At 41.9% G+C, this 15,378-nt stretch overlaps 1 protein-coding gene across 1 annotated transcript in view; it reads right to left on the reverse strand.

Moving 5' to 3' along the window:
- Positions 1–12,747: 12,747 nt before the first annotated feature.
- Positions 12,748–15,378, reverse strand: part of LOC119413724 (FK506-binding protein 15) — a gene marked incomplete at its 5' end in the record, with an annotated part of 28,450 nt that continues 25,819 nt past the window's right edge. Inside the window, 5 exons of the mRNA XM_037680778.1 lie at positions 12,748–12,867; positions 12,952–13,061; positions 13,171–13,237; positions 13,371–13,471; positions 13,554–13,635. Of these exons, the coding sequence (XP_037536706.1) occupies positions 12,748–12,867; positions 12,952–13,061; positions 13,171–13,237; positions 13,371–13,471; positions 13,554–13,635 (480 nt within the window). The remainder of the gene's footprint in view (positions 12,868–12,951; positions 13,062–13,170; positions 13,238–13,370; positions 13,472–13,553; positions 13,636–15,378) is intronic.

Below are 15,378 nucleotides of genomic sequence, written 5' to 3' on the forward strand. Positions count from 1 at the left end.
TCACAGAGGGCTGAGTGATACTAGCAATCACAGCATTGTAAGAGGGGGACAGTTGAACCCGGAGGCCTCCACCCCTGTTTAATGATGGACGGTTTCTTTTCACAAAGATGGCCTCCTTTACTCCTCTCTCAAACCATCGTTCCTCTCTGTCCAGGATGTGAACATCTTCATCCTTGAAAGAGTGACCGCTGGCCTGGAGATGAGTGTAGACCGCAGAGTCCTGGCCTGATGATGTTGATCTTCTGTGCTGGGCCATCCTTTTGGCCAGTGGCTGTTTTGTTTCCCCGATGTAAGACTGATCACAGCCCTCCTGACACTGAACAGCATACACAACATTGCTCTGTTTGTGCCGGGGGACTGGATCTTTGGGATGAACCAGTCTTTGCCGTAATGTATTTTGGGGTTTAAAAGCCACTGGGACGTTGTGTTTAGAAAATAAACGTCTCAGTTTCTCTGATACTCCCTCAACATATGGAATGACCACTGGTCTGGGTCTGGGTTCCTCCTTTTCACCTGTTGGCTGACTGGAGTCCTGTTTGGGTTTCTTCTCTGCTTTCAGGAAGGCCCAGTTAGGATATCCACATTGCTCTAGAGCCTGTCTGTGTGGGATTTCTCCTTCTGCCTGGCTCCTGAGCTAGTGGGGACGCTGTCTGCTCTGTGGTACAGAGTCCTGATGACTCCTAACTTGTGCTCCAAAGGGTGATGGGAGTCAAACTGCAAATACTGGTCTGTGTGGGTGGGTTTGCGGTACACCTCGGTTTGCAAATGTCCTCTATCAGAGACTGACCTCACAGTCCAAGAAAGCCAACTTGCCATTTTTTACATCTTCTCGTGTGAACTTGATGTATTTATCCACAGAGTTGATGTGGTCAGTAAAATGTTGGACTTCCTGAGATTTAATTTTAACCCAGGTGTCGTCAACATACCTGAACCAATGACTTGGTGGTGTCCCTGAAAAGGACGTCAAGGCTCTCTTTTCTACCTCCTCCATGTACAGGTTGGCAACAATAGGAGAAACTGGAGACCCCATAGCACACCCATGTTTCTACCTATAATATTGCTCCCCATATGTGAAGTAGGTTGACTGCAGGCACAGTTTCAAGAGTTGACACAGTTGTTCTGTAGAAAGTGTGGTCCTGCTGCTCAGAGTGGTGTCTGATTTTAATTTTAAACTGACCACCTCTACTGCATCATCAACAGGAATGCACGTAAAGAGTGATGTGACATCAAAAGAGACCATTGTTTCATCAGTCTCCATGATGACATCCCTCACCTTATCCACAAAGTCCATGGTGTTCTGTATGTGGTGTTCTGAGCTGCCAACTAAAGGGATGAGTACAGACGCCAAATATTTGGAAACATTGTAAGTGACAGAGTTAATCATACTAACAATTGGTCTTAAAGGTACACCTTGTTTGTGGGTTTTAGGAAAACCATACAGACTAGGCGTAGCCTCCCCTGGGTACAGTCTGTGGTACAGAAAACGGTCAATAGCCTTGTCCTGCTCCAAAATTTTCAGGCAATCTATCAATTTCTTCTTGTAACCACTTCCTGGATCTCTTTTCAGAGGTTCATAAGTGGTTAAGTCACTAAGGAGTGTCATAACTTTCTCATGATAGTCTTTCTGGTTCAAAATCACTGTGCACCTTCCTTTGTCTGCTGGGAGAATGATGATGTTTTTGTCCTTGCTAAGAGTGGTGAGTGCATCCCTCTCCTCTCTACTGATGTTGGAAGGTGGTGGTTTGGCATTGCTGAGGCAGGATGAAACTTTGATTCTGAGCTGTTCTGCTTCAGCCTCTTTAATTTTGTTGTTGCGGATGGCTGATTCAGTAGCTGTGATCATCTCCACCAGAGGAATTCTACTTGGTGCAACCGCAAAGTTCAGTCCCCTGGCAAGAATCTCTGTCTCCGGCTGGGTGAGCTGTCTGTCAGATAAATTCTTCACCCACTTTTCTGTCTCCCTGACATGTAATTGACTACTGGAGTGTTGTCCTACACTGAATGTGTTGTTATTGGAATAGTGATAGTGTTGATGAGTTATTAGTAAGTTAAACTTGTTTTGTTGTCGAGTCTTGGACTTGACATGCTGTGCTAAGCGTGCCTGATCTGTACAGTCCATCACTTGCTGAAATGTGGTTTGATCTAGACACATAGTTAGTTTTAGATTTGTCTTATAATCTAGCTGTTTTGATATTTTTTGCAATCTTTTATAATTTGTAAAAAATTAAAAATTAAATTAAAAAATTAAAATCCGTATGCCTCTTTTATGATTGTCATCATTCTTTGTTGAAATCAGGTCTCTCTTGTAAATGAGTCCTCGAGGCTCAATGGGATTAACCTGTCTGAAATAAAGGTTGAATGAAAAAAATTCCTTAATAAATTTTAAAGTGTACTTCACTGGATATTATAAAAATATGTAATATTGTTAAGTAATCTACACTTTCTGATGACCTGCTGCAATCAAAGTAACACTAGTGTCAGTTGTACTTGATTTATGCATTTTACGCTTTTATTTATGTGTGAGGTTTGAGAATGATTTAATTGAAACCCTCTGTCACTGAAATATTTTAACCATCACATAAAAATCTAAATACTGTAAAATAATTTTATGGATTGGAAAACTGAATGTAATCTTTATGTTAGAAACTGAGTAAGATAGATAATATAACGTTTGAGTTTGTGCATCGAGTTCTGCAGACTGTATTACTATTTAGTCTTGATTGCTGAGCTATAAACAAATGTAATAAATGTAGATTAATCAGTTTTCAGTCATAAACAGCAGCAAGAAGAAAAAAAAAATCCTACTAACTCATGTAAATACATTTACACTTGAAATATTCACCCTAAATATCTCATTAAGTCAGGGTGGGAGTACAGCAATAAATAAATGTGTCAGTCTGTTGCTGCTTTTATCTTTAACAAACTTGCATCAAGTCCTGCAGTTTATTTCCTCACACAACGTACAGACCCTGCCAGGTAGCCACTATGATTAGTCAGCAGATTTAACGTTAGCAGAAATATGCCTCATTTTACATCTATAACATGACAGATGATGATCACATTTAGTTTAACATATTTTGCACAGAGAACATGATACCTCTTGCAGCTGCAGACGAGTTTGATGCTACAGCAGCTGTTTTCTCTTCAGGCGCTGCAACATGGACGACGTGCTGTTGTGGTTACGCCAGTTCTGCTTTGCAGTGGAAGCATTGAGCTGTGTCATCTTTTCTGTTTAGCCTAAAATGTTTCAAACTTTTGACAGTTTTTGTTGTTTTCGGGACTCTTCTTCTACGCAGGCTCCGTTCCCTCCATAGTTACAAACTTAGCACATAGGCGTTAGCGGCAGTGCTAGCGTTATGTAACACAAAAACCTTCCGGCTAGACCACAGTGCTCTGAATAGTTTAACAAAGTTTCAAGGCAGATAAATTTGCCTCAAGGATATTTTGTAATTGAGGTACTCGAATGATTTGAGGAATCATTTCAACCCTACACTGACTGGTTCAAAGCTATCAAAAACAGCAGAGCAGGGCACAAAAACTGAGTCATCCAGGCAGGTTTTTGATCATAAATAAATCAATTTAAAGAAACCAGGAGTAATATATAGAATAGAAAGAGTTTATTTTAACCAAGTTTGTGTTGCTGTTGTTTTTAGGCCAAATTGAAGCAAAGTGAAGTTATGTTGGTTGGAGTGGTCCTTACCCACACAGAGCAGCTGCTGGAAGCTTCTACAACCGGAAGAAAACAACCAGTGAGGAGGAGGTGAGTGGAAAAATCCACGGTTTTAAATGTATCTTTAAGGCAAAGATCCCAAACCCACGAAAACAGGATTTCAAAAAAATTAGAATACTCTGGAGAAATCAGCCCAAATTTTGCAGGGCATGAATATTTAAAACTGAGTGTGACACTAATCATCTACTAAACTCAAAGCACCTGCACAGGTTTCCCCAGGTGTCATTAAATTGTTTCAGTTTGGTTCAATTGTCTCAGTTCGGTTCAATATGGGGAAGACTGCAGACATAACTGGTCAGAAGACTACCATTGATACCCTCCATAGGATGGGTAAGACACAAAACTTCATAGCTAAGGAGGGTGGCTGTTCACAGAGTGCAGTGTCCAAGCATATCAATGGAAAGTCTAGTGGAAGGGCAAAATGTGGCAGGAGAAGATGCACCAGCAAAAGAGATGACCGTGGGCTTCAGTGGATTATCAAACAGAGAAGATCCAGAATCTGTCAGAGATCCAGAAAGAGTGGAATGAGGCGGGAGTCACAGCTTCAAAAACCACCACATTCAGACGCATCCAGGAGATGGACTACAACGGTTGGGTTCCTCGGTCCTCTTTTCTGATGAAAGTAAAGTGTGCCTTTCATTCAGAAATCAAGGTCCATGGGTTTGGAGGAAGAAGGGTGGGGAACAGAGCCCATACTGCTTGAGGTCCAGTGTGAAATATCCACAGTCAGTCATGATTTGGGGTGCAATGTCCGGTGCAGGTGTTGGTAAACTCTGCTTTCTTAAATCCAAGGTCACAGCAACAGTCTACCAGAATCAAAACAGTCCAAGCTCAAAAATCCAGGTATATAATCCAACAATTTTCAGTCAGGTCATCTGGAAAGTTTCTTTTTTTTTTTTGCGGAAACGTTTAACCTTCCATCCAGAAGGCTTCATCAGTCAGTGAAACACACAACACAAAACTGATTCTCCTCCAAAACAGCTTACTCCAAACTGGAACAAACCAGTTATGTTGGTGCTAAGATGGTGTATTTGGCACACCCCCTCCTCTGGAGCAGGCCCTCTTCCTTGTTGACAGTCAAGTCAAACTGATTCAAAACCAAAACAGTCCATGCTCAATAATCCAGGTATACTATCCAACAATTTTCAGTCAGGTCATCTGGACAGTTTCTTCTTTTTACTGAAAAGTTTCACCTTCCATCCAGAAGGCTTCATCAGTCAAGGAAACACACAACACAAAACTGATTCTTCTCCAAAACAGCTTACTCCAAATATCCTGATGCATGCTCAATAATCCAGGTAGAAAAATCTAAAAAAGTTAAATCTGGTCCTCTGGACATTCAAAAAAAACAAAACAAAGCAAAACAACAAAAAAATGTAGACTACAATCTATCAATCTACATTTTTTTGTTGTTTTGCTTTGTTTTGTTTTTTTGAATGTCCAGAGGACCAGATTTAACTTTTTTAGAGCTTACTCCAAAGTGGAACAAACCAGTTATGTTGGTGTTAAGATGGTGTCTTTGGCACGCCCCCTCCTCTGGAGTCAGCCCTCTTCCTTGTCGACAGACTTGACTGTCGGCAAAGAAGGGGGCCTCCTCTGTATAGAGATGGTTTCTCTCTTTTTATATAGATGGTTTTCTTCACTCCCCTCTCAAACCATCTGTCTTCTCAGTCCAAAATGTAAAATGTGCACATTTTGGTCCTCAAATGAGTGTCCCTTATCCGTGAGGTGAACAGCTGAGTCTTGTCCTGAGGAGGTAGCTCTCCTGTGTTGAGCCATGTGTCTGTGAAGTAAATGTTTGCTTTATCCAATATAGAGATCTGGACATTCCTTGTTGTACTGAACTGCATAAACCACACCACTCAGTTTTTGTATGGGCGTTTTGTCCTTAGGGTATTCCAGCCTCTGTCTAAGAGTCCTTTTGGGTTTGAAATGTACTGGGATGTTGTGTTCCTTGGTCTACTTCACCATGCCCTCGAGAGGACATTGTGGACACTAGTTGGAAAACTTTTATTATTTTTGTTTCCCTTTCTGTGGACTTTGTGGAATACCCTCAACTTCCTGTTTTGTTCTGTGGATTTATCCGTTGAACTTTGTGGAACATCCTCGACTTTCTGTTTCAATCATGGAACTGTCAACCATGACTCTTTTGAACACTCCTAAAGCAAGGACGCCGTTAGTTGCGATTCAACAAAAAAGGTACCCAAGTTGTAAATCGCAAGTGGGGGAATGTAGTGTCCATCCATCAACAACGACAAATGTCCTCAGAGACTTTGTGTCTCCTGCGCCCCTCCCTCTCTGCTGGTCTGGGACAGATACTGGCATTCTGTTTTCACACAGGAAGCTTCTTTCAAATCCCCCCACCCCACCCGGGACCACCCTGACATATTCACTAATAATAATTAGTTCAGACTTTGTGTCTCCAAAGAAGATCTTGATCAAATAACTTCACTTGACCTTATCAACAGAGACTGAAGTTGTCATAGCAATGAGGGAAGTAAGACCTCAGTTGAACAGAACTTCAAACACATTCTTTTGTTAATGTAAAACAAGGTGTCACCCTTCTAACAAAGGGCCAGTGTGTTATCTTCTCTGGGACTCTGAGAAGGGAGGTTATAATTACATTAATTATACAGTGGGATGCACCCACTGTGAGAAGCCCTCTGATTGGTTAAAAGTTAAGGAGGCAAGTCTTCTGGTGTCAGGTAAACGGAACACCGGCAGTTGAGCTTTGATTGCCAAGGACGAAAGTTGGCTTTGGATCATTAGCTAAGATGAGCAGATGAAATGAGTGGTTGTGGAGAGATGATGAGACTCTCTGAGAAACAACAGCCACATGATGGAAAACGTGTCCAGCTGAGAGATGGTGGACATCCTGAAACTTCTCAAAACACCCAGGAGCGAAAGATACGAGCCGAAAGGACCGCAGCCCTGAGAAACGACATCCTTTTTGGAGAACAGCGGGCCACCGGCTTCCTTCATGCATCCGCTGTGGTAATGAGTAAGGGACATCTTCCTTCTGATGAGAGAACCACGAAACAGTGCCAACTAAGTTTGTTTAGATAATTTATTTCACAAATCTGAGAAAAACTTACCCAAGTTTTAACATTAAGAGCTAAGAACCTTAGTCCAAATTGAATCTAAAACTCCTCAAAGTCTCCAGATTTACATCATTTACTTTCTAAAATAATACTATTGGTTGTTCATTAATATTCCATACTTGGCATAATTTCCATGTCACAATTCAAACTGAAAATAAACATTACAGAATTGTATTTAAATTATGGATTCTTCGTGTTTTTCTTTGAGGGACAGGAATTAAGATTGCTACAAGAACTGGTGTTTATATATGTTTGAGGTGAGGCCGGTCCAGGTTACGAGTGTAAATAACAACAACTTGACGGAAGTAGAAGCAGAACAACTCAGAATGAAATATCAGCAACCCTCTCCAGTGCCAAACCACCTCCTTCAAACCTCACACCACAGGAAAGGAAAGCTGTAACATCACTCAGCCAGGACCAAAACATCACCATTTTACCAGATGATAAAGGAAGATGCACAGTAGTCCTCAACACTTCTGATTACCAGGAAAAAATAACTACACTACTGAGCAACAGCAACACCTACGAGACCCTGAAGAAGGACCCAACTAGCACCTACCAAAAGAAAGTCACAGATTACCTGCAAAAACTTGAAAAGGAGAAAACAATCAATCAATCGTATTATAGATTGTACCCAGGGGAAGCAACTCCCTGTCTTTATGGACTTCCTAAAATACACAAAGAAGGAACACCACTCAGACCCATCGTCAGCAGCATGAACTCAGTGACACACAATATTGCTAAACATCTGGCTGGTCTTGTTGGAAACACACCTCATCACATAAAGAACTTCATTGATTTTGCCAACAAAGTTCAATGCTTGAAGCTAGCCCCAGGAGAAACACTTGTATCGTATGATGTGACTTCTCTTTTCACATGCATACCCATCTCTGAAGCAGTAGAAACCGTCAGAAAACAACTTCTACAAGACAAGGACTTAAACAACAGGACCAACTTCACCCCAGACCAGATCTGCACCCTGTTGGATCTCTGCATCTCCACCACTTATTTCAAGTTCAATGACAGTTTTTACAGACAGAAGCACGGCTGTGCCATGGGATCTCCAGTGTCACCCATTGTTGCCAATCTCTGCATGGAGGAAGTGGAACAGAGAGCCTTAAACTCCTTTGAGGGAACAATGCCAAGCCATTGGTTCTGATATGTAGATGATACCTGGGTCAAAATCCAAGCCAAGGAAATAGAAGCGTTCACCAGACACATCAAGTCGGTCGATAGCAACATCAAGTTCACCAGAGAGGATGCAAACGACAACAAGCTGCCTTTTTTGGACTGTTTGGTTCAGATGGAGAGAGAGGACAGCCTCAACATTGAAGTTTACAGAAAACCAACCCACACAGACCAGTATCTTCTGTTTGACTCTCACCACCCACTGGAACACAAACTCTCTGTCATCAGAACTTTACAACATCGGGCTGAACACGTCTCCATAAAGACAGGACATGACTCAGCTGTTCACCTCCACCTCACAGATAAGGGACACTCATTTGAGGACTAAAATGTGCACATTTTGGACCAAGAAGACAGTTGGTTTGAGAGGGGCGTGAAGGAAGCATCTATGTAAAAAGAGAGAAACCATCTCTAAACTGAGGAGGAGGCCTCACATTTCAACTTTCAAAAACATATAATGCAACTTTAGGACTGATACCCAGCCAGTTTAACACCTATCAGATGGGACCAGAGGGGCCTCATCTGTGAATTAGATTAACAAAGACATTAACAAACCCCTACTGTGAGGTGTAAGGTGTGATTAGGTCAATCTGCATATGTATGTGTATCTTATCTCAGCTTTATAACCTGAACCCCACACACTCCGCTCTTTGAATTGAGAAAGCGTCTCGGATGAAAAGCGAAATGTCTTTTGTTACAAATAAAGTCCAGCTGTTTTTGTCTTGAACATTTCTGAAATTCAAACACACCTATTACACAGATTTAAAAAATGACACCACAGCATGTCCCTCACGTGCTCCACAGGTGTTCAGAAACAAGTTTAGCCTACATCTGACAGAATGTTTGAGACTTTTCCAATAAAGCATAATAATGATCATTTTAAAATCAAGGCAAGTTAACTTTTATTCTGTAGCTGAAGACATTTCACTGCCCGTATGGGGAGCTTTATTAATTCAAAACTGGAGTTTGAAACTTTGCTGCTGAAAATAGATAGCAGTGTTCCCCCTACCATTATACAAGCAGGGCACCCCGCCCCATCAAGAGAACCGAGCACCCTGTCTACCGAACCCCACCCTCACCCCAAACCACCTGTTGGCACTGACGTAACGCTAATAGCGGCTCACAATGCAGGTGTGCTAGCTAAAAAGCTAAAGACAGCCTCTTCCCTCATGTTGAACCCTCACGCTGAACGCACCCCCACCACTCGAAAACTGTCGGTACAAACAGCGCACGGCTCAGATGTGTGTTCCGTCTCTCCCTCCCAACACCCCCCAAACAACCTGTCGGTTCAGACAGCATGCGGCTGAGATGTGCCTCTGTCTCTCTCCTCACACACACCCTGCTCTAAAACTGTCGGTGCAATCAGCGCGCGGCTGTCTCTGTGTCCCCCACCCCCCTCTAAAACTGTTGGTTTAAACAGTGCACTGCACAGCTTGGGACGTGTCTCCGTCCGTCTTCCCCTCCCTCCCCTCGACAAAAATCACGGACGAGATGAGCGCCCTGCCATGGCAAGTTATCTAGGGGAAACACTGGATATGTTAGGTTAGGTTCGGTTTGTCATATGCAAAATCAGAATCAGAATCAGAATGCCTTTATTGTCATTATACGCAGTACAATGAAATTAAGAGCCACTCCTTTTTCCAGTGCAAAAACACGCCTTAAGAAAACACACATTAAACACACACTAAAAATATAAAAAATGTAACGCAATATAGATATAATAATGAAAGTAAAAAATACAAGTATTACACAATTGTATTGCACATTATGGATATTAATGAGGTAGTTAAGGTGATTGAGAGTATGAAATGTCAGTAGTGTTGCACAGTAGAAGTCCAGGTGTTTGGGAGGTCAACAATGCAATGAAATGCTTAGGACAAGAAAAACCGTCTCAATTCGCCAAAACAAAACAACAAGAAATACCCAAGCATGCAGCAAAAATACAAAAAAAAATACTAAACAATACTAATAAAATACTAAAAACATACTAAAAATAGTACTTAATACTAAAAACATAATAAAAATAATTCTAAAATATTAAAAACAAGGCGCCAAAGTTGAAAAAGTTGTTCATGTTTGTGCTGATGTTCAATGTTTTATGTTATGAGTGCTTAGTGTATATTTAGTTGATGTTTTTCTTAGTTCATATCTTAGATGTTATTACTGTTTTTCTTATACATTTTATTGTTGGATGTAACTGGGACCCTGCGTACATAATTTCGCTCCACCACATGTACCACATGAGGTGCGAATGACAATAAAGAAACTCTGACTCTGACTCTGAAAAAGAAAAACATCTACAGTGTGGTTCAGTTAGCAGTGAGGTCCTTTCAGCAGCATGGTTCTGTTCTGTTAGCAGCATTAGCAGATCTTGTTAGCAGGTCAAGTCAGCAGTTTGATGGTGATAGGACTGCAGTAGCTGCCCTCACAGACCGCAGTCCAGAACTGGGTCCAGCAGACAGAGAACATCACAGGTTTCCCCTCGGAACCGAACGGGTCTGTACTGTGTGCAATCTTGTTAGCAGTGTTAGCAGGTCTTCTTAGCCGGTCCAGTCAGCAGCTTGGTGGTAATAATGACCGCAGCAACTGCCCTCACAGACCGCAGTCTAGAACCAGGTCCAGCAGACAGAGAGCATCCAAGGTTTCCCCATGGAACCGAATGGGTCCATAGAGTTTGGTCCATGCAGGCAGATTGAGGATCTTGTTAGCAGCGTTAGCAGCATTAGCAGGCCCCGCTAGCAGCTTGATGATAATAATGACTGCAGCAGCTGCCCTCCCAGACTACCCTCCAAAACCGGGTCCAGCAGACAGAGAACATCCAAGATTTTCCCCACGGAGCTGAACAGGTCTGTAGAGTTCGGTACATGCAGGAAGATGGAGGATCATGGAGACGGTCGCCATGACATGCCGAAGCATGAGCTTGAGCCTGGAGGGGGGTCGGGAACTGAACCGTGATGGCAAGATGGCTAAATGGGAAGGTAGTGACACACAAAACTCCACAAGTGTGTTGTGGTCACACTCGTAGCTTGGGTATGCGGTGTAGGCACAAAGAAAAGGCTAAAACAAGAGTGCAGCGTCCAACCAAGTCCCTCCAAGGTCCAACAAAAGACAAACCGTCCTCAGAGACAAAAAGTCCAAAAGACAGAGACACTGCGTCTTTCATGCCCCCCTACCTTTCTGCTAATCTGAGACAAATACTGGCATCCTATTCTGACACAGGAACAGTTTCTTTTTACCCCTTTCTGTGTGTTTTAATCTGCCAATTCAGAATGAGTGTACATCCTGGACCACCCCTAGTTCCATACTGACTGTATTATAATTAACACTGTGCTAATTAACCCTCTTTTCTGAATGGCAGACTTGGTGTCTCTGAAAGAAATCTCTAACAAAGAGGTGAACCTTACACTACTCGCAGGGACTGTCATTGCCATGGTAACAAAGGAAGTCACACACACACACCCGATGGACAGAGCTTCAACAAATGTCTTTGTTTGTAACAAGTGTGTTACAATCAAACTTGTATTTGCTGAAAGAAATGGTGTTTACGTAAAAACAAGGTGTCACCTTCTTTAACAAAAGCCATTGTGTTCCCCTCTGAGACTTGGAGGGGAGGTTGTAATTAAATTGATTTATTCAGATTTGTTCACGCCCATGGGTTGGGAACTGCATTTTCATTGGTTAAAGATTAGGGGCACGACTTCTGAGGTGCCAAGTAAACGGACACCTGAGAAGTCGAGCAGTGGCTGAGAGAATAACTCTCAGGAAAGAAGCAGTCTCATGACGGAAGAAGATGTCCTGGTGTAGAGTTGTCTCTGAGCCAGCCCAGCTGAGCGAAGGAGGAAGGCCTAGAACACTCAAACACCTTCAAGAGTGGTGCACGCTGCTGGAGGGGACGTAGTCCCTGAAGGAGAATGACCCTTTTACGGGGACAACGTGAACCTCCAGCCTTCATCACATTTGTCGTGGTAATGAGAGAGATGGACGCCTCCCTGGAAGGACAGAACGTCTTCCTTCTAATGAGAAACAACTAAGTGCCAACTGACTTTAGACATAATTTAGTTCACAAATCTGAGATAAAGCTTACCTAAATTTTAACGTTAGAGCTAGAACCCTAGTCCAAATTGAATCTATATCCCTTCTCAAAGTCTCTATTATGTACGTCATTCACTTTCTGAAATAAATATTATTGGTTATTCATCCATATTTCATATTTGCTATAAGTACATATTGTCATTATTCAAACTGAAAATAAACGTTACAGAAATGTGTATTTAAATGACCGGATTCTTTGTCTTTTCTTTGAGAGAGGGGAATTAAATTTGTTACAAGAACTCACTTATATGTTGTGGGGTTGAGGCCGGTCAACATTTATTCCATAACTTTGAACGGTTAGCCTACACACTTGTTAAAGGGTGTTCAGGCCAGCCTTCCGTCTACAAGAACAACAAAAAAAGAGTCAAAGTGAGCTCCCATCAGCGCGGCCATACTGCGGAGCTCATGACGTTCAGATGTAGAGACTGATTGCATCCAATCATGCTCAGGGTAAGATATGAATTATATATTTGTTCACTGGTCAAAACTCTTAAATGGAAAAGTTAAACTAGCTAAAATAAAGTGTAAAAATTGCCCTTAATTAAAAAAAATAAACAGCTGGTAGACTCCAATGACCAATGATTGAAATCTTTGCCCACCCAACCATAAAGAACACATTTTAAATCTTACAAAAGGTTATTTGAACTCTGTGTGTACCTGGACAATCCTCTGAATGTTGTGCATGATCATGGAAGTTTCCATGGTCATGGTGGATACACTCATGGGATGACATCCTTGTCTTTGATGATCATCGATCTGTCAGGATGAAAAAACAGAAGAAGTTTTATTAGTTTGGTTGAAAGGCAGTCCGTTAACACATTTTAGTCAAAAGGTTTATACCTTTAAGGCAAGTTGGTCCAATTTATCTGCTACTTTTCCCACAGCTAATCGAATCTCAGTATTGTGTTGCCGAGCTTCAGTCATCAAGAAAGAAGTCACGTCTCCAGACCCTGGAAAAAAAATCATTCATCAAGGCTGAATGAAACTCTTTCAGTACTTTAACCTAACAAAAGCCAAGACGTGAAAACGAATTCCTTGTAGCTGAAGTAAAAATCGTACCCATGTACGGGACCGCCTGTGCAGGGTAGACCTGGCCAACAGACTGCACTGGAGGAGCTGCAGGGGTCTGTGTGTAGTAATAAGGCTATGAAACAACACAATGAACTGGTTTCAAGCCACAGTAACAGATTTGGTTTTATTTTATGATGTACTTACTAAAATTATGTGGTTGAAAAGTGTGAAATGTAAAGAGACATCACCTGAAAGGCATGGCTGCTGCCTGGCAGCCCAGACTGGGGGCCCACAGAGGTCATTACAGGAAGTAAGGCAGATGTTGGAGTAGTGCGCGGATGAGAATGTACTGTAAGACAAGTGGGGTACTTGAGCACAAAATCCAGAGCTGCAGAAATAATGCAATTAATTAGAGTAGGAGTGACGCTCACTGTGTGCAGAAACTGGAGCAGCAGTGAACAGCACTGGAGATGGACCTGCAGGACCGTCCTTACTTCTACTGCCACTGGTGTCCTGGAGACGAACAGAAAACAAGGACTCACAACCAACACCAGACATACTCTGAATCATTTGTGTTCAACTAAAAATAATCAGACTTGTATAAACTCCCCCAGAGCTCTAATTTGCTTCTTTTATCTCCATTTATATGTAAAACTTCAGACGTTTAAAAATTTCACTGAGTCTGTACAGTTTATCTGATTAAACACAAAATTAATCAATAAAACAAAACCTAAATACAAACTGAGTAAATAAAGATTTGTTAAGTTTTGAAGAAGGTGATTTAAACAACTTGAAAATCAATAGATCGTTTCCTTCTCAAGCTAATGGAGATTATGGCTTAAAAATGTAAACTAAAAACATATTTACATCACAAAGCATTCACACTATTATTTACCTGTTTTTATTATTTGGTGATTAACTATGTTGACATAAGCAGGGTTTTATTTCATCCCTACTGACCTCCAGAGGGCAGTGCTGAAAGCACTGAACATTCCCTGTGCGTATGCGCCGTTCCGAGTAGTAATATCAAAAAAGTCACAGCTGTGACACGTCGGCAGATTAACCAGAGGGCATATAGCCTGACGCCATCCACGGCTCTGCTCTTTTTTTTGGTCGCATGCGATCCATTTTACTACTGGCCTTGGACCTTTTCACCGTCGTTGGATGTCCGGTTGCCTGTTGGCAGGAGTTGCGGTACGCCGCCCTCCTATGGGATGCAACAAGTTAGCTTGGTCAAGGTATTTCTGCTGGTTGTCAGGGAAAGAGCGTTTTCGCCTACCTCTCTTGACTGCAGCATTTCACTACAATGTTTGTGAGTATAAACACTATCTAAAATTTACTTCCCCCTAAGACACAATTGTACATACTCTATTCAACCTCTGCTCGACTGCCTGGCTGACATCAGGGACTGGATGGCTTTAAATTTCTTAAGTTTCAATGAAAAGAAGTCTGAAGTCATGTTGTTCCATTCCAATGACGCAATCACAAACCACTGCATCAACCTTTCCGCTCTAACCCTGTCAGAAAAACAAAGAGTCACTAATCTGGGCGTGATAATGGACCCTTCCCTGAAACTTAACAATCATGTTTACATGATCACAAATCACTGAACAGTGTCCCCCCCCCCCCCCCATCTCTCTGATCTGCTACAACCGTATGTCCCACCACATTCCCTGAGGTCAGCGGACCAGTTGCTCCTCACAGTTCCAGGAACTCGTCTTAAGTGCAGAGGTGACAGGGCCTTCTATGTAGCAGGACCATGACTTTGGAACGAGTTACCTCTGCTTGTCAGACAGGCCCCCTCCCTCTTGGTTTTCAAATCCCGTTTAAAAACCCACTACTGTTCAGTAACTTTCAACACCAGATGATCTGTGTTTTGAACCTGTACGCTCCACACTGGTTTGTCATCATATTTATTATCTGCATCGTTTTTATGTCTATATTCTGATTTACTTCAATATAATAGTATAATAAGTATAATAAATAAGTATAATAATATACTTTGCATATTGCTTTGTGTGTTGTCTGTTGTTCTGTCTGTACAGCACTTTGGTTGGCCCTGTCACTGTTTTAAGTGCTCTATAAATAAAATGGTATGGTATAATATGTCTGTGGTTAACACAATCTGCCAATAATGCCTTGTTTTTATCGTCCAATCAGATGTGGCCCTCCAGTAACGTCTTGTTTTTTTATCGTCCAATCAGATAAGGCCCTCCAGTAACGTCTTGTTTTTTTATCGTCCAATCAGATGTGGCC

The sequence above is a fragment of the Nematolebias whitei genome, chromosome 8 (genome assembly GCF_014905685.2).
Source record: "Nematolebias whitei isolate Nwh7 chromosome 8, NemWhi1, whole genome shotgun sequence".
Taxonomy (NCBI): domain Eukaryota; kingdom Metazoa; phylum Chordata; class Actinopteri; order Cyprinodontiformes; family Rivulidae; genus Nematolebias; species Nematolebias whitei.